Genomic DNA, 25249 nt, shown 5'->3' with positions numbered 1-25249 from the left:
GGTTCACAAATATGCTGCCGGGACTGGAGGTCTTGAGTTATAATGAGAGACTGGATAGATTTATAGAGTTATATATCACAGAAACAGGCCCTTCAGACCAACTTCGATATGCCAACCAAGTTGCCTACTTGAGCTAGTCCCATTTGCCTTTGGTTGGCCCATAACCCTCTAAACCTTTCCTATCACATACCTGACTAAACGTCCTTTAAACATTGTAATTGTACACGACTCTTCCACTTCCTCTGGCAATTTGTTCCATAATACCCACCACCCTCTGTGTGAAAAAGTTCTCCCTCAGGTCCCCTTTAAATCTTTCCCCTCTCACATTAAACCTATGCCCTCGTTTTAGGCTCCCCTACCCTGGATGAAGACTGTGACCCCATACAGCTAATCTATGGCCCTTGTGATTTTATAAATGTCTATAAAGTCACCACTCAGCCTGCTTCACTCTAGGGAAAACAGTCCTAGGCTATCTATTTAAGGATCAATGTGGTCGTCTGTGTGGAGTGCAGGAGATGGGCAAGGTCTTAAATGAATACTTCTTGTGTGTACTTACAGTGGACAAGGTCATGGAAACTTGTGAATTCAGGAAAGAAAATAGTGATGTCTTGAAACGTAACCACATTACACAAGTGGAGGTGCTGGCAGTCTTAAAGTGCATAAAGGTGAATAAATACGCAGGACTAACCAAGTGTGTCCTAGGACATTGTGGGAAGGCAGGGAAGAAATTGCTGGGCCCCTGCAGAGATATTTGTATTATTGTTAGCCATGGTGAAGTAACAAAAGACTGGAGGGTGGCTGATGTAGTGCCTTTATTTAAGAAGGGCTGAGTACAAGAACTGAGATGTCTTGTTACAGCTGTACAAGACATTGGTGAGACTGCACTTGGAGTATTGTGTGCAGTTCTGGTTGCTTAGCTATGTCCTTTGGCTGCAGAGAGTGCAGAAAAGATTCATAAGGATATTAGTGGCACTGGAAGCATTGCGTTATAAGGAGAGACTGGATGGGCTAGAGCTTTTTTTCCCTGGAGCATAGGAAGCTGAGGGGTGACCTTATAAAACTATATAAAGTCATGAGGAGCATAGATAAGGTGAATCATAAGGGAGTGGTTCGAATAGAGAGACCTAGGATACAATTACATATTGTAATTGGGACTAGCTCAGATAGGTACCTTTGTCAGTATGGATGAGTTTGGCCTAAGGACCTGTTTCCATGCCGTACAACTGTAGGACTGGTACCATCACTGACAAATTATCCATTAGGATTTCAGTCATAGTGATACAGCACCGAAACAGGCCCTTCCGGCTGACTCGTTCATGCTGACCAAAATGCACATCTACAGTAATTTTCCTGCACTTGCCCCATATCCCTCTATTCCTTTCCATGTACCTGTCCACATGTCTTTTGAACATTGTAACTGTACCCGCCTCTACAGCTTCCTCTTGTAGTTCGTTCCATAATCCCACGACACTCTGTGTGGAAAAACTTGCCCCTCAGATCTCTTTTAAATCTTTCCCCTTTCACATTAAACTTATGCCCTCTAGTTTTAGTCTCCCTTACCGTGGGAAAAGACTGTGACTATCTACCCTATCAATGCCCCTCAATTTTATAAACCTCTGCAAGGTTGCCCCCTGCCCCCAACCTCCTGCATTCCTGTATGAACAATCCCAGTTTACTCCAAGGAGTAAACATCACTGATAGTCTGACCTGGTCCTACCATGTAGACGCCATGACCGAGAAACTGCTTTTCTACAAGCACTTCTACTTAGGAGGCGAAAGAATTTCGGCATGTTCTCGTTGACCCTGACTGATTGCTTTCTATGGTGCATATATAACATTCTATCTGAATGCATCAGAACTTGGTACGGCAACTGCTCTGCCCGAGACCGCAAAAAACTGCAGAGAGTTGTGGACAAAGCTCAGCACATCACAAAAACCAGCCTCCTCTCCATCTTCTCACTGTCTTGGTAAAGCAGCCAACATAATTGAAGAACCCTCCCACCCTGAACATTCTTTCTTCTCCCCCCCTCCCATGGGCAGAAGATACAAAAGCCTAAAAGCACATTCCACCAGGATCAAGAACAGCTTCTGTCCCACTGTTACAAGACCACAGAACAGACGATGTTCTTGTATGATAAAATGTACTCTTGACCTCACAATCTATCTTGTCATGCATGGTCTTGCAACTTATTGTCTACCTGCACTGCACTTTTCTCTGTAACTGTAACACTATATTCTGCATTCAGTTATTGTTTTCCCCTTGTACTGCTTCAATGTACTGATGTGATGAAATGATCTGTATGGGTGGCATGCAAAACAAAGTTTTTCACTGTACCTCGGTGCATGTACTAGCCTTTCCAATCTGTCCTTGTAACTAGACCCCTTCATTCCAAGCAACATCCTGGTGAATATCTTTTGCACACTTTCTATGGTGTAGTGATGATAACTGCATGCAACATTCCAAGTATGGCTTAACCAAAGTACTGTACAGCTGTAATATGATGTTCTAACTTTCTTGAAGGGTTATGGAGAAGGTTGATGAAGGGAATGCATTTGACAAGGTCTTATGTAAAATTCTGGTCTGCAGAATTGAGGCACACCGAATAAAAGGGTTAACTGCAGCATGGATTTAAAAAAAACTGGTTCAAGTACAGAAAGAATATAGGCCAAATGGAATGGTTTTAAGGGTGGTACAGGTACAGAGGCACCTGGTTCACGCATATTTAAATTTGCAACAGTGGCAGAAGATGTCGAGGGTGTGATTACTGCAGTACATGGGATTCTGGGATTCACATATAGAGGCATTTACTGCAAGCAGAGACTTATTTAAACTGGTATAAATTGAATAAATAGAGAGAAGCTGGTATCTTTAGAGATTGTTGAAGAACCATGATATATAGATTTAAAATTTTGTGTGAAAAATTTCAGGAGTGTTAGAACATAGAACAGTACAGCACAGTACAGGCCCTTTTGCCCACAATGTTGTTCCAATCTATTATGAACTTTATCCCGATTCAATCTATCCCCCTCTCTACCTCACCTCCTATAACCATCTATTTTCCTTTTGTCCATGTGCTTATCTAATAGCCTCGTAAATGACCCTATCGTATAAGCCCCTACCACCACTCCCAGCAGTGCATTCCAGGCACCCGCCACTCTCTGTAAAACAAAAAAAAACTACCTCTGATATCTCCCCTGAACTTTCCTCCACACACCTTAAAGTGACCTCTAGTATTGGCCATTGCTGGCTGTTCACTCTGTCTGTGCCTCTCATAATCTTATATACAATAGAGTCTCCTATACAATTAATAAAGTCTCTTTCCAACCTCCGTCGCTCCAAAGCCCTAACTCGCTCAACGTCTCCTCATAAGACATGCTCTCCAATCCTTGTAAATCTCCTCTGCACCCTCTCCAAAGCTTCCACATCCTTCCTATAATGTGACCAGAACTGAACACAATATTCCAAGTGTGGTCTAACCAGGGTCTTATAGAGCTGCAACATTAGCTCTCAGCTCTTGAAGTCAATCCCCTGCCCTATCCACTTGTGAGACAACTTTGAAGGATATATGTACTTGGATCCCAAGATTTCTCTGTTTCTCCACACTCCTAAGTATCCTGTCATGAACCATGTACTCTGACTTCAAGTTCGTTCTTCCAAGGTGTATCACTTCACACTTCTCTGGATTGAACTCCATCTGCTACTTCTCTGCTCAGCTCTGCATCCTGTCTAAATCCCGTTGCAACCTTCGATAACCTTCTTCACTATCTACTACACTACCAACCTTTGTGTCATCTGCAAACTTACCAACCCATCCTTCCTTTTCCTCATCCAAATCATTTATAAAAATCACAAAGAGCAGGGATCCCAGAACAGATCCCTGCAGATCACCACAAGTTACTGAGAAACATTAGGAATAACAACTTTACCTAGAGTGTATTTAGGATCTAGAAATCACTGCCTGTAAGAACATTGGAAACAGAATCTATCATTCCTTCATAAGGGAATTTAATGGACATTTGAAGAAGAAGAATTTGAAGTGCTCTGAGAAATGAATGGGAGGAGCAATGGCAGATGGAATTTAATCTGGGTAATTGTGAGTTGTTACATTCTGGGAGATCAAATGTACAATTCATGGCAGGATCCTTAACAGTGTTGATGTACAGAACGATTTTGTGGTCCAAATCTAAGTGGCTGCACAAGTTGATGGGGTGGTAAATAAGGCATATGGCATGCTTGCCTTTATTTGTTGAGGCATTGAGTTCAAGAGTCGGGAAGTTATGTTGCAGCTTTGTAAAACTCTAGTTAAGCTGCATCTGGAGTATTGCATTCAGTTCTGGTCGCCCCATTATAGGAAGGATATAGAGGCTGTGGAGAGGGTGCAGAAGAGGTTTACCAGCATGCTGCCTGGATTAGAGGGCATGTAAAATCAGGAGAATTTGGACAAACTTGGGTTGTTTTCTCTGGAGCAGCAGAGAATGAAGGGAGACCCGACAGAAGTTTATAAAACTATGAGAGGCATAAATAGAGTAGACACCTGGTATCTTTTTACAGGGGGATCTTGATCAGCTGGGTATATTGGCTGTGGTTTGACAAATGGTTTTCAATCCAGATGAATGTGAAGTATTGCATTTTGGGAGGTCAAACAGGGTAGAACATTCAGTGAATGGTAGGGTCCTGGGGAGTGTTATGGAACAGAGGGACCTAGAAGTTCATAATTCGCTGAAAGCGGTGTCACAGGTAGATAGGGTGATGAAGAAGGTGTTTGGCACATTGGCCTTGTAAAGTTATGTTGCAATTATATAAGATATTGGTGAGGCTGCACTTGGAATATTGTGTAGGAAAGATGTTATTAAACTGGAAAGAGTGCAGAAAAGACTTACCAGGATGTTGCCTGGACTTGGGGGCCTGAGTTACAAGGAGAGGTTGTGTAGACTCGGACTTTATTCCCTGGAACCTAGGAGATTGAGCGGTGACCTGATAGAGTATATAAGATCATGAGCAGCAGAGATAGGGTGAAAGCATGTTGTCTTTTTCCCAGGAAGGAGATGCTGAAAACTAGAGGGCATAGGTTTAAGATCAGAGGCAAGTGATTTCAAAGGGACATTGGGTCAGCATTTACATGTAAAGGGTGGTGCGTATTTGGAATAAGCTGCCAAAAATAGTGGTTGAGGAAGGCACATTAGCAACATCTAAAAGCTATCTAGATAAATACATGGATAGGAGAGGTTTAGAGGGCTAAGGCCCAAATGTGGGCAGATGGGACTAGCTGGGCATGGACGAATTGGGCTGATTGCTCTATGACTCTCTGATAGGGTTGAAATGTCTAATACTAGAGGGCATGCATTGAAGGCGAGAGGGGTAAAGCTCAAAGGAGATGTGTGGGGCAAGTTGTTTTTTTTACACAGAGTGGTGGTATCCTGTAATGTGCTGCCAGGGGTGGTGGTGGAGGCGGTTACAAGGCATTGAAGAGGCTTTTAGGTAGGCACATGAATACTGCAGAGAAATGAGGGATGTGGATCACATGCAGATGGAAGAGATTAGGTGTCATTAGCTTAATCAATTCAGCACAACATTGTGGGCCAAAGGGCTTGTTCCTGTGCTATATGTTCTGTGAATAAGGAAATGGGACTAACAGAAATGCTTTTCAACGAGTCAAGCGGATTTGATCAGTTGAATGGTTTCCTTCCATGACAGTGATTCTCTGTCCTCAAATCTTCCCAGCCTTTGTTCCTCCTTCACCACCATCCAGGGATCTAAACAGCTCTTCCAAGTGAGGCAAAGATTCACGTGAACCTCCTCCAACCTTGTTCACTGCATTCGGTGCTCTTGACGTGGCCTTCTCGACATCAGCAAGACCAAGCACAAACTGGGCAATCATTTTGTAGACCACCTATGCTCTGTCTGCAATGGCCACCCCAAGCTCCCAGTTGCATGCCATTTCAATTTCCCTTCCCATTCCCACACTGACGCGTCTGTCCTCTGCCTTCTCCACTGCCAGGGTAAGGCCAAAGCAAACCTCTAGTTTAACTTTGGGCCTCACCCTGGCAATGGAGAAGACCGAGGATGGACAGGCCAGTGCGGGAATGGGAAGGGGAATTCTACAACCCAATGGCCATGAACACTGACTTGTCCAATTTTTGGTAACCCTCCCTTCTGTCCCCTATTTTTGTCCCCTACCCCCTTCTCTTCCACCCCCCACACCTTCTGATCCTCCTCCAGAACTCTTTATCCCCTTTCTACCCCACCAGATCCTGTCACCTACCTTCACTCTACTCCCCTTCCTGGTTCCGCTCACTTTCTACACACACAGTTCACCCACAAGCTTCCACCCACTCTGCTGTAACTGGTTCTGGTTCCATCTGCCACTCACCTCTCTCCTAATGTTTCCCAGTAACTGTGCTTATCTCCCTCCAGCAGCTGTCTCCAACCTCCCTCCCCCACCTCGCTCCATTGCCTCTCATTTTTTTAGCTCTATCTGCCTCCATCGATCATTCATCTGCCACCATCTCTCAACTCCACTCGTCTCTTCTACCTGGCACAACATGCCTTTCATCTTACACCCCTCAGTCCACCACTCACCTCAAACTAATGTCTCACCACTCCCCATCTCCTCTGTATACTGGCCACCTCCCCTCTCCACTTTCAGTCCTGATGCAGGGTTTCAACCTGAAACGTCGACAATTCCTTTCCTCCCACAGATGCTGCTCGACCCGCTGAGTTTCTCCAGCAGATTGTTTGTTTGTTGCTCCAGATTCCAGCATCTGCAGTCCCTTGTGTCAGCCTTTGTTCCATTTGTCTTCCTGGCCCTGTGCACCAGCTTTCCTGAATGTGTCTCTATGTCTTCCAGGACCTGTGTCCCTGTATCTTCCCTAATTTGCCCCCCTTTTTCTTGGTTCTGTGATCTTCCCAAAACACCCATAATATACAAATACTGTTAAATTTTATTATATATTACCGCAAAAATGACAGATTACTTCAATGACTCAGCAACAGATAAAAAACCTTTCACACAATCATCAAACTGGACCACAGAAAAAAATGACAGATGCAGGAATTTTAAACTTCATAGACACTCAGTATTTGAGGAAATATCAACATTAAAAGGAAATGTCTCATTAAAGGAAATTAAAGGCAACATCCATAATTAGGGACCCCCACCATCTGGTCTATTCCCTCTTCTCGATGCTGCTATGATGCAGGGGGTACAGGATTCTGAAGACCCACATCTCAAGGTTCAACAGCTTCTTCCCCACTGCCATCAGGTTCTTGAACAGACCTGAAAAATCTTAATACTACCTCAGACTGCAGTTTTTCTCTCTCAATCTCGCACTAGTGTCATTATGTTTATTTTACACATGTATAGTTATGTATAATTTATGTTAATTAAGTTTATGTTAACTTTTGTTTGTCCTCGTCTTGTAATGTACTGTGCTGCTGCTGCAAAAACCTAATTTTCATGGCATTTATACCCTGCCTATGTCTGCTGATGACAACAATAAACTGCTTGACTACTTGAAAATGAATCCTCACCAGAAGAAAAAGTGGGACGCTTAGAGAATTTAAAACAAAAACAAAGGTGATAGAATCAGCAGGTAAGTGTAGTTATGGACACGCCATGGTAACTGCTGGGTGCACACAGGCAATTAAATAATACAAATCAGTGCAGTTAATTAATAAAATCTGTCTACAAGGAAACACAAAAAAAAGAATTGTGGACATAGTAAAACAACTGAAAATGTCAGCCTTGGAGCAGGGCTTTGAGAGATTTACTGGAGAAGTACAATACCTTGATGGGTTTTGCTATTTTATTAACTCAAACTGTTGTAATTTTGACTTGCAGTAATTTAAATAATGGCTGGCGAGGAATTTGCTTCAGTAATGGAGGAAGATACCGTGGAGGAAATGGATACATCTGATACACAGTGGAACTGGTACTACTTGGGTGAATGTGGAAAATGGCACATCTATGAGGTAGTCCTTTATAACTGGTGCAGTGTTTAAATGATGTGAGCCAACACGTATGATTGAAAATTGGAGGATCCAAAATATCTTCCAGATTTGATTTTTGTGCACGTAGTCTGTTCGTGCAAGAATAGATTACATGCACAAAAATCAAATTTCTTTTTCTTTATATTTAGCATACAGTTCGACAATATTTGTAGTCAACAGGATATTAAGTATGATCTTTTCAAAAATGAAAGTTTTCTGCCTAAACCACACTTCTAATGGGAAATTCCTCTTTCGTACTTTGTTCTTGCCTAAAATGTGCAATTTCAGTGTTCTGGTTTTCCAGACTAGGAGATCACTTCAGAAACAGTCAGTTACTAATATCAAATTATTAATTAATTAGAAAATACAAATCCTATAACTAGTATGTAATCTTTATATTTAATAAAATTCTTCCATTAATAAGTGTATTTTTATTTTTAAGTTTTTCATTTTGAAGAAAAATAACAATTTTGCAAATAATGTATCTTAAAATTGACTGGCATAAAAAAACTTTTCCTTAGAAAATTTACAATATTATGTTCAGTTCTGGTTGCCTCATTATAGGAAGGATGTGGAAGCTTTAGAGGAGATGCAGAGGAGATTTACCAAGACACTTCCTGAATTAGAGAACATGTCTTATGAGGAAAGGTTGAGCGAGCTAGGGCTTTTCACTTTGGAGTGTAGGAGGATGAGAGGCAACTTGATAGAAGTGTATATGGTTATGAGAGGCATAGAAGAGTGGACAGCCAGCACTTTTTTCCCAGGTTGGTAATGGCCAATACCAGAGGACATCTGTTTCAGGTGAGTGGAAGAAAGTTTAGGGGAGATGTCAGAGCTAGATTTTTTATACAGAATGGTGGGTGCCTGGAATACACTGCTGGGGATGGTGGCAGAGGCTGATACAAAAGGAACATTTAAAAGACTCTTAGATAGGCACATGGATGTAAAAAAAAATGGAGGATTATGGGCTTAGGAGGGAGGAGTTAGATTGATAATGGAGTAGGTTTATATAGATCAGCATAACATTGTGGGCCGAAGGGCCCATACTGTACTGTTCTATGTTTTGTGTTCTTTCCAATCCTGCCAAAGTGTGGAAGATTGGTGGTAGGAACTGAACCATGTATCAAGTGAACCACTATACTTCAGATTAGATTCAGAATAACCATCCCTCTACACTGACCCAACAATGTAACCACCAAGATGAGGAGCCTTTGCCTGGTCCGCTCATCCCTTCCTGTCCCCTGGAACTCCACCCTGCAACCGTAGAAAGTACAACACCTGTCCCTACACATCCTTGTCACCACCATCTAGGGACCTAAACAGCCCTTTGGGGTGAGGCAGAGGTTCATGTGTACCTCCTCCAACCTGGTCTTTTGCATTCAGTGCTCTTGATGTGGCCTCCTCTACTTTGGCGAGACCAAGCATAGACTAGCTGACCATTTTGCAGAGCACCTAAGCTCTGTCTGCAATGGCCATCTTGACCTTCTGGTTGCATGTCTTATTAAGTCCCCTTCCCATTCCCATACTAACATGACTGTCCTCTACCTTCATTCCAATTTCAACCAAACTCATCGCCAAGCTCCGAGACCTGGGACTCAACACCTCCCTCTGTAACTGGATCTTTGACTTTCTGACCAACAGACCACAATCAGTGAGGATAGGCAGAAACACGTCCAGCATGATTATTCTCAACATTGGTGCCCCTCAAGCCTGCGTCCTCAGCGCTCTAATCTACTCCTTATGTACTCATAACTGTGTGGCTAGATTCGGCTCTAACTCCACCTACAAGTAGGCCGTATCTCAAATAATGATGAGTTGGAGTACAGGAAGGAGATAGAGAGCTTAGTGACATGGTGTCATGACAACAACCTTTCCCTCAATGTCAGCAAAACAAAAGAGCTGGTCATTGACTTCAGGAAAGGGGGCGGTGTACATGCACCTGTCTACATCAATGGTGCTGAGGTTGAGAGGGTTGAGAGCTTCAAGTTCCTTGGAGTGAACATCACTAATAGCCTGTCCTGGTCCAACCACGTAGACGCCATGGCCAAGAAAGCTCACCAGTGCCTTTACTTCGTCAGGAGGCTAAAGAAATAGCGGAGGTACTTAATGAATACTTTACGTCAGTATTCACCATGGAGAAAGATCTGGGGATTGTAGTGGAGATTTGCAGCGGCCTGAAAAGCTTGAGCATGTAGATATTAGAAAAGAGGTTGTGCTGAAACTTTTGGAAAGCATCAAGTTAGACAAGTCGCCGGGACCAGATGAGATGTACCCCGGGTTGCTGTGGGAGGAGGGAGGAGATTGCGGAGCCTCTGATGATGATCTTTGCGTCGTCCATGGAGACGGGAGAGGTTCCAGAAGATTGGAGGGTTGCGGATGTTGTTCCCTTATTCAAGAAGGGGAGTAGGGATAGCCCAGGGAATTATAGACCAGTGAATCTTACCTCAGTGGTTGGTAAGCTGATGGAGAAGATCCTGAGAGGCAGGATTTATGAACATTTGGAGAGGTATAATATGATTAGGAATAGTCAGCATGGCTTTGTCAAGGGCAGGTCCTGTCTTACGAGCCTGATTGAATTTTTTGAGGATGTGACTAAGCACATCGATGAAGGGAGAGCAGTAGATGTAGTGTATATGGATTTCAGCAAGGTGTTTGATAAGGTACCCCATGTGAGGCTTATGGAGAAGGTGAGGAGGCATGGGATCCAAGGGGACATTGCAGTGTGGATCTAGAACTGACTGGCCCACAGAAGGCAAAGTGTGGTTGTTGAAGGGTCGTATTCTGAGTGGAGGTCAGTGACCAGTGGTGTACCTCAGGGATCTGTACTGGGACCCTTCCTTTTTGTGATTTTTATAAATGACCTGGATGAGGAAGTGGAGGGGTGGGTTAGTAAATTTGTGTATGACACGAAGGTTGGGGGTGTTGTGGATAGTTTGGAGGGCTGTCAGAGGTTACAGAGGGACATAGATAGGATGCAGAGTTGGGCTGAGAAGTGGCAGGTGCAGTTCAACCCAGATAAGTGTGAAGTGGTTCATTTTGGTAGGTCAAATATGTTGGCGGAATATAGTATTAATGGTAGGACTCTTGGCAGTGTGGAGGATCAGAGGGATCTTGGGGTCCGAGTGCATAGGACGCTCAAAGCAGCTGCACAGGTTGACTCTGTGGTTAAGAAGGCATATGGTGTATTGTCCTTCATCAATCGGGGAATTGAATTTAGGAGCCGAGAGGTATTGTTGCAGCTATATAGGACCCTGGTCAGACCCCACGGAGTATTGTGCTCAGTTCCGGTCGCCTCACTACAGGAAAGATGTAGAAGCCATAGAGAGGGTGCAGGGGAGATTTACAAGGATGCTGCCTGGAATGCGGAGCATGCCTTATGAAAGCAGCTTGAGGGAACTCGGCCTTTTCTCCTTGGAGAGACGGAGGATGAGGGGGGACCTGATAGAGGTGTATAAGATGATGAGAGGTACTGATAGAGTAGATAGTCAAAGGCTTTTCCCCAGGGCTGAATTGGTGGCCACAAGAGGACATAGGTTTAAGGTGCTAGGGAGTAGATGTAGAGGAGATGTCAGGGCTAAGTTTTTTTACTCAGAGAGTGGTGAGTGCATGGAATGGGCTGCTGGAAATGGTGGTAGAGGTGGATACGATAGGGTCTTTCAAGAGACTGTTAGATAGGTACATGGAGCTGAGTAAAATAGAAGGCTATGGGTAAGCCTAGTAATTTCTAGGGTAGGGACATGTTTGGCACAGCTTTGTGGGCCGAAGGGCCTGAACTGTGCTGTAGTTTTTCTATGTTCTAACTTTATAAAGCACTGATTCAGCTGCACTTGGAGTATTGTGTGCAGTTCTGGTTGCCACACTATTGGAAGGATGTGATTGTGCTTGAGTGCAGAAGAGATTCACCAGTTGCCTGGATTGGAAGACTTTAGTTATGGAGAGATATTAGATAGGTTGGGCTTTTTATTCCTGGAGCGAAGGAGGCTGAGTAACCTGACAGAGGTATATGAGATTATGAAAGACATAGAGTAGACTGGAATATTTTTTCTAGGGTAGGGTATCAAAAATAAGAGGGCATGGTTTTAAGCTGAGAGGTAGGCGATTTAATGGGGATCTTGGGATCAAGTTCTTTTTACTCAGAGAGTGATTGAAATCCAGAACACGCTGCCAGAGAAGGTAGTGGAATCCGAAGACAAGAAAGTGAGAGCAGGAGTAGGTCCTTCAAGTCTGCTCCACTGTTAAATGTGATCAATGCTGGCCTCAACTCCTCTTCTGTGCCATTTCTCCATACACCTCTATTTCTTGGTCTATCAAATATTTATCCATCTCCACTTTAAATACTTAAAATTATCCAATTTCCACCACTAGGCAGGGCAGAGAATTCCAGAGATTCACTGCCCTCTGCAAGTAGAAATTTCTATGTATCTCAGTTTTAAATGACTGACTCCTTATCTTGTAGTTATGTCCCTTTGTTCAAGACTCTTCCATGAGTGCAAACATCTCAACACCTACCCTGTCAAGCCTCTTAGGATCTTGTATGTTTGAATAAAGTCACTCCTTGTTCTTCAAAACTCCAAGGAATACAGGCCTAAACTATTTAGTCTCTCTTGGTATGACAGCCTTCTCATCTCAGGAATTAACCTGATGAACCTCTTTAGTACTGCCTCCAATGTTACTGTAGGAAAGGGGTCCAAGACTGCATGCAATATTCCAAGTGTGGCCCCACCAATACCTGTACAATTGCAACAAAATCTCCCTATTTTTAAACCTTTAAGGCCAAAATGATGTTTGCTGCTTTAACTATTTGTTGGACCTGCCTGCTAGCATTTTTTGATTTGTGCAGTAGAATACTTGGATCCCACTGTACCTCACTCACGTGCAGTCTCTTCAGATGATAATTAGCCTTTTCAATTTCTCCTACAGAAGTGCATCACCTTGCTCTTCCTCACATGAAACTCCATTTGTCAGTTTATTTCTCCACTCACTCACTTCATCTATATCCCATGGCAGAGTCACAGTATCCTTATCACAGCATGGTCTTCACCTAATCTCACATTATTAGTAAATTTGGAAAACTTATATACCGTTCTTTCTTCCAGGCCAGCATGTTTAAGAGGCACTTAGACATACACTTAAATAGGCAAGGCATAGAAGGATGTGGTCCTAATGCAGCCAAATGCAGTCCTGCATGGTAGGCTGGTCTGGAAGGTTTGATCACATGGGATCCAGGGTGAGCCAGCCAGTTGGATACAGTATTGGCTTGGTGGTAGTGGAGGGTAGTTTTTTTAGATTGGAGGCTTATTAACAGTGGTGTGCTACGGGGATTGGTGCTGGGTCCATTGTTGTTTGTCATCTATATTAATGATTTGGATGACAGTGTTGTTAACATGGTTAGTAAGACTGAGGATGACACCAAAGTTAGTGATGTAATAGATAGTGAAGAGGGTTATCTAAATTTACAAGGGGATCTAGATCAACTTGGGAAGGGGGCAGGAGAATGGCAAATGGAAATTAATTCAGATAAGTGCAAGGTGCTGCACTTTGGTAAGTTAAACCAGGGCAGGACTTGCACAGTAAATGGTAGGGCCCAGGAAAATGTTGTAGAACAGAGGCACTTAGAAGTACAGGTACACAGAATCAGAATCAGATTTATTATGACTGATATATGTCATGAAATCTGTTGTTTTGCAGGAGCAGTACAGTGCAAGACATGAAAATTACTATAAGTTACAAAAATAAATAAATAGTGCAAAACAGGAAGCACGAGATAGTGTTCATGGACCGTTCAGAAATCTGATGGTGGAGGGGAAGAAACTGTTCCTAAAACATTGAGTGAGTTCTCAGGCTCCTGTGCCTCCTCCCTGATGGTAGTAATGAGAAGAGGGCATGTCCTGGATGGTGAGGGTCCTTAATGGTGGATGCCGCCTTCTTGAGGGATCACCTCTTGAAGGTGTCCTCGATGGCGGGAAGGGTTGTGTCTGTGATGGAGCTGGCTGAGTCCTCAACCCTCTGTAGCCTCTTTCGATCCTGTCATTGGAGCCTCCATACCAGGCAGTGGTTCAACCAGTCAGAATGCTCTCCACCGTACATCTGTAGAAATTTGCAAGAGTCTTTGGTGACATACCAAATCTCCTCAAACTCCTACTGAAGTAGAGCCGCTGGGGTGCCTTCTTCATGATTGTATCAATGCATTCGGCTCAATAAAGTTCCTCCGAGATGTTGACACCCAGGAATTTGAAGCTGCTCACCCTTTCCACCACTGACCCCTCAATGAATACTGGTGTGTGTTCTCCCGACTTCCCCTTGCTGATGTTGAGTGCGAGGTGGTTGTTGTGACATCACTCAGCCAACCGATGCACATCGCCTTCTGAGATTCTACCAACAACAGTGGTGTCATCTGTGAATTTATAGATGGTGTTTGAGCTGTGCCTAGCCACACAGTCATGAGTGTAGAGAGAGGAGAGCAGTAGGTTAAGTACGCATCCTGGAGGTGCGCCTGTGGTGATCATCAGCAAGGAGGAGGTGTTACTACTGATCCACACAAACTGTGATTTCCTGATAAGGAAGTCAAAGATCCAGTTGCAGAGGGAGGTATAGAGACCCAGGTTTTGAAGCTTGTTGATAAGCACTGAGAGGATGATGGTGTTGAACGCGGAGCTGTAATCGATAAACAGCAGGCTGACATATGTTTTGCTGTTGTCTAGGTGCTCCAAAGCCAAGTGGAGAGCCAGTGAGATTGTGTCCGCTGTAGACCTGTTGTGGTGGTAGGCAAATTGTAGCGGGTCCAGGTCTGTGCTCAGGCAGGAGTTAATCCTAGCCATGACCAACCTCTCAAAGCACTTCATCACAGTAGATCTGAGTGCTACTGGGCAATAGTCGTTGAGGCAGCTCACCCTGCTCTTCTTGGGCACCTGTATGAGTTGTGTCCTTTTGAAGCAGGTGGGAACCTCTGACTGCAGCAGTGAGAGGTTGAAGATGTCCTTGAAGATGTCCTTGAACACTCCTGTCAGTGGGTCAAGATAGATTTTCGGTACCCTGCAGGTACACTGTCAGGGCCCAACACTTTGCGAGGGTTCACCCTGTTGAAGGATGTTGTGACGTCGGCCTCTGAGACAGAGATCACAGGGTCACTAGATGCTGTGGGGATTCACACAGGTGTAATGTTATTCTCCCTTTCAAAGCATGCATGAAAGGTGTTGAGCTCATCAGGGAGTGAAGCATCACTGCCATTAATGCTGTTAGGTTTCTCCTTGTAGGAAGTAATGGCATGCAATCCCTGCCACAGTTGTCATGCATCTGATTGTCTCTCTAACTTCACATGGAATTGCCTTTTCGCTCTCACGATGGCCTTCCATAGTTCATACCTAGACTTCTTGTAGGGTTCTGGATCAAGAGAAACAAAGAACTGCAGATGCTGGAATCTAGATGAAAATCACAACGATGCTGGAGGAACTCAGCAGGCCAGGCAGCATCCATGGAGCAAAGCAGGCAGTCAACGTTTCGGGTCAGGACCCCTCTTCAGGACTGAAGATAGGAAAAGAGGAAGCCCAATATATAGAAGGGAAAAGCAGAGCAGTGATAGGTGGGTTAGGGTTAGGTTCGGCGGTCCTGAATGCCACTGATCTAGCTCCCACGAGACTCCAAATGTCCTGGTTCATCCAGGACTTCTGGTTTGGGAAAACTTGATATGTTCTTGATGATACACACTCAACCATGCAGGTCTTGATTAAGTTGGTGACAGCTGTGGTATATGCATTAAGATCTGAAGATGAATCACTGAAAGTTCCCTTCACAGTTCACAGTTCCCTGTAAGTGGAGATACAGGTAAACAGGGTAGTGAAAAAGGCATTTGGCTTGCTTGCCTTCACCATTCAGGGCATTGAGTACAAGAGTTGGGACATCATCTGTCCATGACATTGGTGAGACCGCACTTGGATTATTGTGTGTGGGTCTGGTAGAAAGGATGTCCTTAAACTGGAATTATTAACCTGGAAACGTATACCAGTGAGGTTCAGTACACTGGCACTTACAGTATGTGACAGTGCCTGAAGCCCTAAATGACTCTACCACTGAGACTGTATAATAGTTCTGTCAGGAGAAGAAACCACTTCAATTACAATTTATGCTTGTTCCATACCTGATCTTATTTTAATAATTTTTAAGTTGTGTTATCCATAAATATTTTTATTCAAATAAATGATAATGGACCTTTCTTTCAGTGTGCATTTTAAAAGTGAATGTTTCATGAAACTAACTTTAAAAGTTCATTTTCAAAGAAAACTGACAAGCCATCAGTTGTGGCAGGGCTTACGTGCTCTAACGGGCTACAAAACGAAGTCAGGCGGCATCATTGACAATAGCAAATCCCTGCCCGATGAGTTTAACTCATTCTATGCATGTTTTGAACAGAAGGGGATTGGTATGTCACCACCCACCCCAAGAGCCTCCAATGCACCTGAACCTATGGTCATCGTTGAGGAGAGTGAACCCGTGGAAAGCATCTGGCCCAGATGGTGTCCCTGGCTGTGTCCTCAGATCCTGTACCGATCAGCTGGTGGTATTTGCAGACATTTTTAACTTCCTGCTTCAATCTGAGGTTCCCACCAGCTTTAAGAAGACCATTATCATCCTGGTACCTAAGAAAAACTAGGTAACATGCCTTACTGACTACTGCCCAGTGGCTCTGACATCCACCATCATGAAGTGCTTTGAGAGGCTGGTCATGGCACTCATTAACTCCAGCCTTCCCGAAAACCTCGACCCACTGCAATTTGCCTCCCGTCGAAACTGGTCTAAGGCAGATGCCATCTCCCTGGCCCTACACTCATCTCTGTAGCATCTGGACAGTAAAGACACCTACATTAGACTAGTGTTTTTTGACTACAGCTGCACCTTCAATAATACAAGTCCAAACAAACTCATCACCAAACTCCAAGACCCAGGAGTCAACACCTTGCTCTGCAACTGGATCCTTGACTTCCTGACCAACAGACCACAATCAGTGAGGATAGGCAGCAACAACTCTGACACAATTACTCTCAATACTGGTGCCCCACAAGGCAGCGTCCTCAGCCCCCTACTCTTCTCCCTGTACAATCATGACCGCATGCCCAGATTTTCCTCTAACTCCATCAACAAGTTTGCAGATGATACCACCGTAGTGGGCTGTATCTCAAATAATGATGCATCAGAGTACAGGAAGGAGACAGAAAGCTTACTGACATGGTGTCATTGACAACAACCATTACCTCAATGTCATCAAAACGAAAGAGCTGGTCATTAACTTCAGGAAGGGTGGCAGTGCACATGCACCTTTCTACATCAACGGTGCTGAGGTTGAGAGGGTTTAAAGCTTCGAGTTCCTCGGAGTGAACATCACCAATAGCCTGTCCTGGTCTAACCACATAGACACCATGGCCAAGAAAGCTCACCAGCGCCTTTATTTCCTTAGGAAGCTAAAGAAATTTGGCATGTCCCATTTGATACTCATCAACTTTTATCGATGCACCATAGAAAGTATCCTATCTGGATACATCACAGCTTGGTATTGCAACTGCTCTGCCCAGGACCGCAAGAACTGCAGAGAGTTGTGGACGCAGCTCACCACATGGCAGAAATCAGCCTCCCCTCCCTGGACTCTATACTTCTCACTGCTTCGGTAAAGCAGCCTGCATAATCAAGGACCCCATTCACGCTGGACGTTTTCTCTTCTCCCATCTCCCATCAGGCAGAAGGTACAAAAGCCTGAAAGCACGTACCACCAGGCTTAAGGACAGCTTCTATCCTGCTATTATAAGATTATTGAACGGTTCCCTAGTACGATAAAATAGACTCTTCACCTTGCAATCTACCTCGTTATGACCTTGCACCTTATTGTCTACCTGCACTGCACCTTCTCTGTAGCTGTGACACCTGACTCTGCGTTCTGTATTGTTTTACCTTGTACTACCTCAATGAACTGTGTAATGAATTAATCTGTATGAACAGTGTGCAAGACAAGTTTTTTACTGTACCTCAGTACAAGTGACAATAATAAACCAATTCCAATTCCCAAAAGTTTGTCACAGGTAAAATCTATAGCATTACTAGTTGTGAGGTTCATGCTTGGTGCATTTTTACTTGTCCATATGAGGTAACTGGATAAAATCAGAGGTTAATTTCAGTTCCATTTAGACATTTTTCTCTTTATTTCAGAAGGATCCCAATGTTCCATGTTCTGTAAGCAGTGAAGATATCGAAAGAATTTTTAGGGTGAATTCAGATGGCCATTTTTCATTTTCCACTGCAAAATACAACTACACAATAGATTTCAGAGGTAATCTTCCTTGTCTGCAACATCTGTTTCTTTCCATTAATCCACTTCTTGCTGTTACAGAAACAAAAAAGATTTAGTGCCAGTGTAAGACTGGTGTTTTAATTGAACATACTTGGAAATTAAGATGGAACAAAGAATACACGGAAAAGTTCCTAGTTTGATCAATGGGGATCTGCATTAAGACAGATTAGTGTAAGAAATAATGTCAGGCTGCAGATTGCAAAACAGTTATCCTGTAGGATCTGATTCCGTGATTGCATTGAATAAGGAAAGGAATTGCTGTGCTGATGTCACTTGTACAGTTAGTCTCCCATCATTTTGAGTCTAGATTACCATACAAAATAACAGCAAATTTTATTTCAAAGAATATTTAGCAGGAAGATGTTTCTCATGGTGTACCCCAGGGATCAGTGCTGGGACCTTTGTTTTTGACTTGGATAAGAATGTTGGAGGTATGATTGGGAAGTTTGCAGATTACGTGAAAATTGGTGGAGTCCTAAGTAGTGAAGAAGGTTGTCTTAAGATACAGCAGGATATAGATCGGCTGGAAAGTTGTGTGGAACAGTGGCAGGTGGAATTTGATCCAGCAAAGTGTGAGCTAATGCACTTTGGGAAATCAAATTCTGGTAGGAAAAATAGTGTAAATGGGAGGGATCTTGGAAGCATTGGTGTATAAGGAGTTGGGGTGCAAGTCCATAGCACCCTGAAAGTGATGACACCGGTGGATAAAGGGATTTGGTGTGGAGACACAAGAGACTGCAGATGCAAAAAAACAAACTGCTGGAGGAATTCAACAGGTCGAGAAGCATCTATGGGGGTGGGGGGGAGGGTAGGAATTTTTAATTTGGTATGCTCACCTTCATAGGCCAAGGCATTGGGTATAAGAGTTGGGATGTTATTTTGCAGTTGTAGATTGGTTAGACCACACTTATGTACAGTTCTGGTTGTCTCGCTTCAGGAAGGGTGTAGCAACAATAGAGAGAGTGCAGAAGAAGTCTGCCAGGATGTAGACTAGAATGGTGGGCCTTACTTATAAGGAGAGATTGGATAGGCTTGGCTTATTCTCACTGGAATGTATAAGGGGTGACTCCAGTGTGTAGAGTCATAGTGTATGGAAATGGGCCTTTTGGCCCAACTGGTCCATGCCAACCAAGACTACCATCTAAGCTAGTCCATTTGCCAGTGAATAGGTGAGTGATAGAATCTGTGGAGGGTGGTATGGAGGGTTAATGAGAATGTTGGGAGAATAAAAAATGGGATTAATGTATGATTACTGTAAATGGGCAGTTGACAATTGGTGTGGATAATATCCATGTCTGCTCTGCCTACTGTATTGATCTGTTTTTTTTTCTATATTTGACTGAACCTTGCCCCAAAACTGTACATCTATCCCCCTGCCAAATTAGTTTAAAACTTACCCCACAGTAAACCTCCCAGCAAGGATATTGTGCCTGTTCTATTTCAGGTGCAATTTATCCTGCTTTTATAGACCCCACCTACCCCAGAAAGGTTCCCAATTACCTAAAAAATCTAAAGACCTCCCTCCTACACTACCCTTTTATCCATCCGAAATTGCCTTGAATACCGTGACCTGTTAACTTTTGGACCAGTCTCTGAAGAGCAACTTTGTCAAAGGCCTCAGTGAATTCAATTTACATAGCACTAAGTGCACTATCTTCATCAATGCACTTTGTTATCTTTAAAATTTTAATCACATTAATCTGACAGGATCTACACATAACAAAACCATGTTGACTGTCCCTAATCAATCCCTGCCCTCTGCAAGTGTAGATTAAAACTGTTCCTCAGAATTTTTTCCAATAGTTGGCCAGAGAAGATTTGAAAATTTCATCATAGCCCCAGCAATCTCTTCCTTTGTTTCCCCAAGCAGGTTGAGATACTTCTCATCAGGCCGCAGGGATTTATTCACCTTTAAGCCTGCTAAGACATCTAATTCCTCCTCTTTTTTAATAGTAATTTGTTCTAGAATTTCACAGTTCCCCTCCCTGAATTCTCTAACTACAGTGTCTTTCTCCACAGTGACTATAGATGAGAACATTTAAGATCTCTTCTACATATTCTGGCTGTGCACAGAGATTGCCTCTTGGATCCCTAATGAGCCCACCTCTCTTCCTGGGAACCCTCTTGTCCTTAATATACCTATAAAATGCTTTGTCATATTGGCAAAGTTAAAACCATTTTCCATTGGTACCCTGTCATTTTTACACTTCTCTTTAATTTGTCTGCATGTTTGCTCCTCCAAATTCTGCTGATTCATTGGAGGCCTGTAGTTCACCTCCAACAAAGTGATCATTCCCATTTTGTTTCTAAGTTCCACCCATATGCCTCATTTGAAGAACATTATGGGATATCCTCCCTCCTTACACCAGTAACGAACTCCTTGATTAATATTGCAATACCATCTCTCTTTTACATCCCACTCCCCCATCATGCCTAAAGATTTTATGCTCAGGAATGTGAAATTACCAATCCTGCCCAACTTTTAACCATGTATCCATTATGGCAGCATTATCATATATAGTCCAAGATCCCTCTGTTCCTCTGTGCTTCTCATTATCATCCTATTTACTAGATGGCACGGTAGTTAGTGTAACGCTTTACAGCGCCAGCAACCTGGGTTCAATTCCCACCACTATCTGTAAGGAGTTTGTACGTTCTCCACATGTCTGCGTGGGTTTCCTCCGGGTGCTCCAGTTTCCCCCCACATGCCAAAAACGTACGGGTTAGGAAAGTTGTGGGCATGCTATGTTGGCGCCGGAAGCATGGCGACACTTGTGGGCTGCCCCCAGAAGGAACTCTCAATGCAAAAGATGTATTTCACTGTGTGTTTCGATGTACATGTGACTAATAAAGATATCTTATATTCCTTTGCCTTGTTGCACCTCTCCAAATGCATTACTGCTTGCTCCTCTGTATTAAAATTCATTTGTCATTCCTCTGCCCATCTGACAGATCATCTATATCCTGCCGAAGTTGAAAGATTCCCCCCCACCCTGACCCGCTGCCCTACGTGTCAACCACATAGCCACTTTTTTAATCCATTGCAAATTTCTTTATTATGTCCTCCTACCTTTAAGTCTAAATCATTAATATATACGACAAAAAACATAGGACCAACTACTGAGCCTCATTGATCCTTATCAGTCATTAAGCTCTGTTTCATGCCACTCATCTAATTCTGGATCCAGTTTTCCACTCTATTTTGGATCCCATCTGCTTTGCTGAAATCCAAGCCAATTACATCAAACACTCTGCTTCATTGACCCTCCTTAGTGCCTTCTCAAAACATTCAGTCAAGTTAGTTGGACGTTATCTTCCCTCAACATATTAATGCTGACTGCCCTTAATTATTCTGTCTTTCTGAAAGAACATTTATGCTGTCTCTCAGAATTTTTAAATGTTGTTTGGAACTTAGAAAAGCAAAGCAAAACATGACCAATACACATTATCAAATTGTACCGGAATTAAGAAGGAATGAAATAGTATTTTATTTGAATAGAATGATCATTTATTCTTAGCCTTATTATTCAGATCAGTCTATATGAAGTATTCTCCATTACACTAAGGTAATTTTTCTTCATTTTATCTTGAGTATCTGTATGATTTTGTTACACCTGCCATAATCACTTGTACTAATTGTCATTTTCCAATCTGGATTAGGGCTAGCAAATTGCTGATATGAATAAAGAAATGTATTTGTATTGCAGCAATGAAACAAACTAATACAGCAACTGGCAAGCAGAGGCCCGTGAAACGTGCAGCCTTCTCCGTCACTGCTTTCAGGTCAGTAATGCTTCATTACAAGAATTGACTGCAAATTACTCATTGATCTAAACTGAAATCTGTAAAGAGGGAGCGTTGCACCGTTTGGTTTGTCCAATGATTTTTCCCAGTGGACATGGAAAGCACTGTTCATATGGAGTATTGAATTCTCCTTGTGTCCTATGAGCAATTTCAGGGAAGTGGGAGGTGATGTATTTTGTGGGGAATAAAGTAGAGTGGTAATGTAAATGAAATGGTAATGTAGATTAAGACACATAGGATCCATGGAGGCTTGATAGATAGGATTCAAGATTGGCTTGGCCACAGAAGACAGAGGGTAGTGTTGGAGGGGTGTTATTCTGACTGGAGGTCTGTGACGAGTGGTGTTCCGCAAGGATTAGTGCTGGGACCTCTGTTGTTTGTGATGTATATAAATCATTTGGAGGTAAATGTAGGTGGGCTCATTAATGTTTGCAGATGACACAAAAATTTGTGGAGCTGTGGATAGTAAGGAAGGTTGTCAAAGGATACAGCAGGATATAGATCAGTTGGAAATGTGGACAGAGAAATGGCAGATGGAGTTTAATTTGAATAAGTGAGGTGTTGCACTTTGGGACGTCAAATGTAAGGGGAAAGTGTACAGCAAATAGCAGGACCGTTATGACCATTTATGCACCGAGGAATCATAGGGCGCAAGTCCATAGGTCCCTGAAAGTGGCAAATCAAGTGATTAGCGTGGTAAAGAAGGCATACTGCATGCTTGCCTTCATTGGTCAGAGTATTGAATATAAGTATCAGGAACTCGTGTTGCAGCTATATAGTAATTTGGTTAGGCCATATTTTGAGTATTGTGTGCAGTTCTGGTTGCTGCTTCACAGGAAGGATGTGAAGGCTTTGGAGAAGTTCACTGGGATGTTGCCTGGATTAAAGAATATTAGCTATAGGAGAGGTTGGACAAATTTGGATTGTCTCTGGTGTGTCGGTGGCTGATGGGTGACCTGATATAAGTACAGTATATAAAAATGATGAGAGGCATAGATAGGGTAGATAGTCAGAGTCTCTTTCCCTGGGTGGAAATGTCAAATAGAGGGCATAGTTTAAGATGATGGGGGGAAAGTTTAAGGGAGATTTATTGGTTAAGTTTTGTTTTTCACAGAGAGTGGTAGGTGTTTGCACCTTCTCCTTTGCCTCTACATCCTTCCTGTAATGTGGCCACCAGAAATGCACACACAATTACAAATGTGGCCAAGTACAGATGCTTGTGGCACACCACTAGTCACAGGCCTCCAATCTGACAAACAATACTCCACTACCACCCTCTGACTCCTTCCACCAAACCAATTTTATATCTAGCTGGTTAACTCACCCTGGATGCCATGAGATCTTGCCTTCCAGGCCATTCTACCATACGGGACCTCGTCAAAAGCCTTGTTGAAGTCTTGGTAGACGACGTCTACCACCTTGCCCTCATCAATCATTTTGGTCACCTCTTCAAAATTCTTAATTAAATCTGTGACACATGATTTCCCATGCACAAAGCCATGCTGACTATCCATCATCAGACCTTGCCTTTCTAAATGCAGTAGATCCTATCTCTAAGAATTCCCTCCAGTAAATTTCCTTCCACTGATATTAGGCTCACCAGCCTGTAGATCCCTGACTCGTCCACGCAGCCCTTCTTAAATAAAGGACATTAGCCACCTTCCAGCTTTCTGGTACCCACCTGTGGCTAAGGAAGATACAAAACCCTCTGCCAGGGCCCCAGCAATTTCTTCCTTAGCTTCCCACAACCCCCTAGGGTACACTTGATCAGGACCCAGGAATGTATCCACATTTATGCACTTCTATACTGTCAACACCTCGTATGTCGTAATATCGACATGTTTCAGGATGTCACTGTTCTCTTCCGTGAATTCACTAGTTTCCATGAGCTTCTGCACAGTTAGTACAAATGGGAAGTATTCATTTAAGACTTCACCCTTCTCCTATGGCTCCATACATAGATGACCACACTTATCCCAGTTACCCCTTTGTACTTGATATACTATAGAATCTCTTAGGAATCGCATTTACCTTATCTGCCAAGGATATTTCATATCCACTTTTTGCCCTCCTGATTTTCTTTGAGGAAACTATCCTGGATGTACTTAACAAATTCTTCCCCATCTAATGCTTTGGCTCTATGGCAGTCCCTATCAATATTAGGGAAGTTAAAATCACCGACTATTACAACCTTATTTTTCCTACAGCTATCTGCAATCTCCCTAAATATTTGCTCCTCTCATTCCTGCTGACTATCAGGAAGCCTATAGTACAATTCCATCAAAGTGATTACCCCCTTCTTATTTCTAAGTTCTAACCATAAAGCCTCCTGGATGTTCCCTCAGGAATATCCTCTCTAAGTACTGCTGTGATGTTGTCCCTGATCAAAAATTCAATTCCACCTTGTCTCTTACTTCCATCTGTGTCATGCCATTAGCATCTCTACCCCAGAGCACTGAGCTGCTAGTCCTGCCTGTCTTTCAACCATGTTTTTGTAAGAGCTGTAATATCACAATTCCATAAGACATAGGAACAGAATTAAGCCATTTGCCCATTGAGTCTGCTCCACCATTCAATCATGGCTGATTTATTTTTCCTCTCAATCCCATTCTCCTGCCTTGTCCCCGGAACCTTGAATGCTCTCACTAATCAAGAACCTATCAACCTCTGCTTTAAATTTACCCAATGACTTGGCTTCCACAGATTCACCACCCTCTGTCTAAAGAAATTCCTCCTCATCTCTGTTGTAAAGGGACATCCTTTTATTCTGAGGCTGTGCCCCCTGGTCCTAGACTCTCCCACTACTGGAAAATTCCTCTCCACATCCACTCTATCCAGGCTTTTCAATATTCGGTAGGTTTCCATGAGATGTCCTCTCATCCTTCTAAACTCCAGCGAGTACAGGCCCTGAACTCCTCATACATTAACCCTTTCGTCTCCAGGATCATTCTTGTAAACATCCTCTGGATCCCCTCCAACGTCAATGCATCCTTCCTTAGATATAAGGCCCAAAACTGCTCACATTACTCCAAAAATATAGTCTGACCAATGCCCTATAAAGCCTCAGCATTACATCTTTTTATATTCTAGTCCTCTCGAAATGAATGCTAACATAGCATTTG

General features: G+C 43.1%; 1 protein-coding gene across 1 annotated transcript in view; it reads left to right on the top strand.

Moving 5' to 3' along the window:
* LOC127578629 (protein mono-ADP-ribosyltransferase PARP11-like) overlaps positions 1-25249 on the top strand; it is a 78288-nt gene that overhangs the window by 5257 nt on the left and 47782 nt on the right. Inside the window, 3 exon segments of the mRNA XM_052030811.1 lie at positions 7842-7972; positions 18182-18302; positions 22031-22106. Coding sequence (XP_051886771.1) covers positions 7853-7972; positions 18182-18302; positions 22031-22106 — 317 coding nt within the window. The 5' untranslated portion in view covers positions 7842-7852.

The sequence above is a fragment of the Pristis pectinata genome, chromosome 15 (genome assembly GCF_009764475.1).
Source record: "Pristis pectinata isolate sPriPec2 chromosome 15, sPriPec2.1.pri, whole genome shotgun sequence".
Classification (NCBI taxonomy): domain Eukaryota; kingdom Metazoa; phylum Chordata; class Chondrichthyes; order Rhinopristiformes; family Pristidae; genus Pristis; species Pristis pectinata.
The sequence above is the reverse complement of the archived record's forward strand: the minus strand, read 5'-3'. Positions and strand labels throughout refer to the sequence as shown.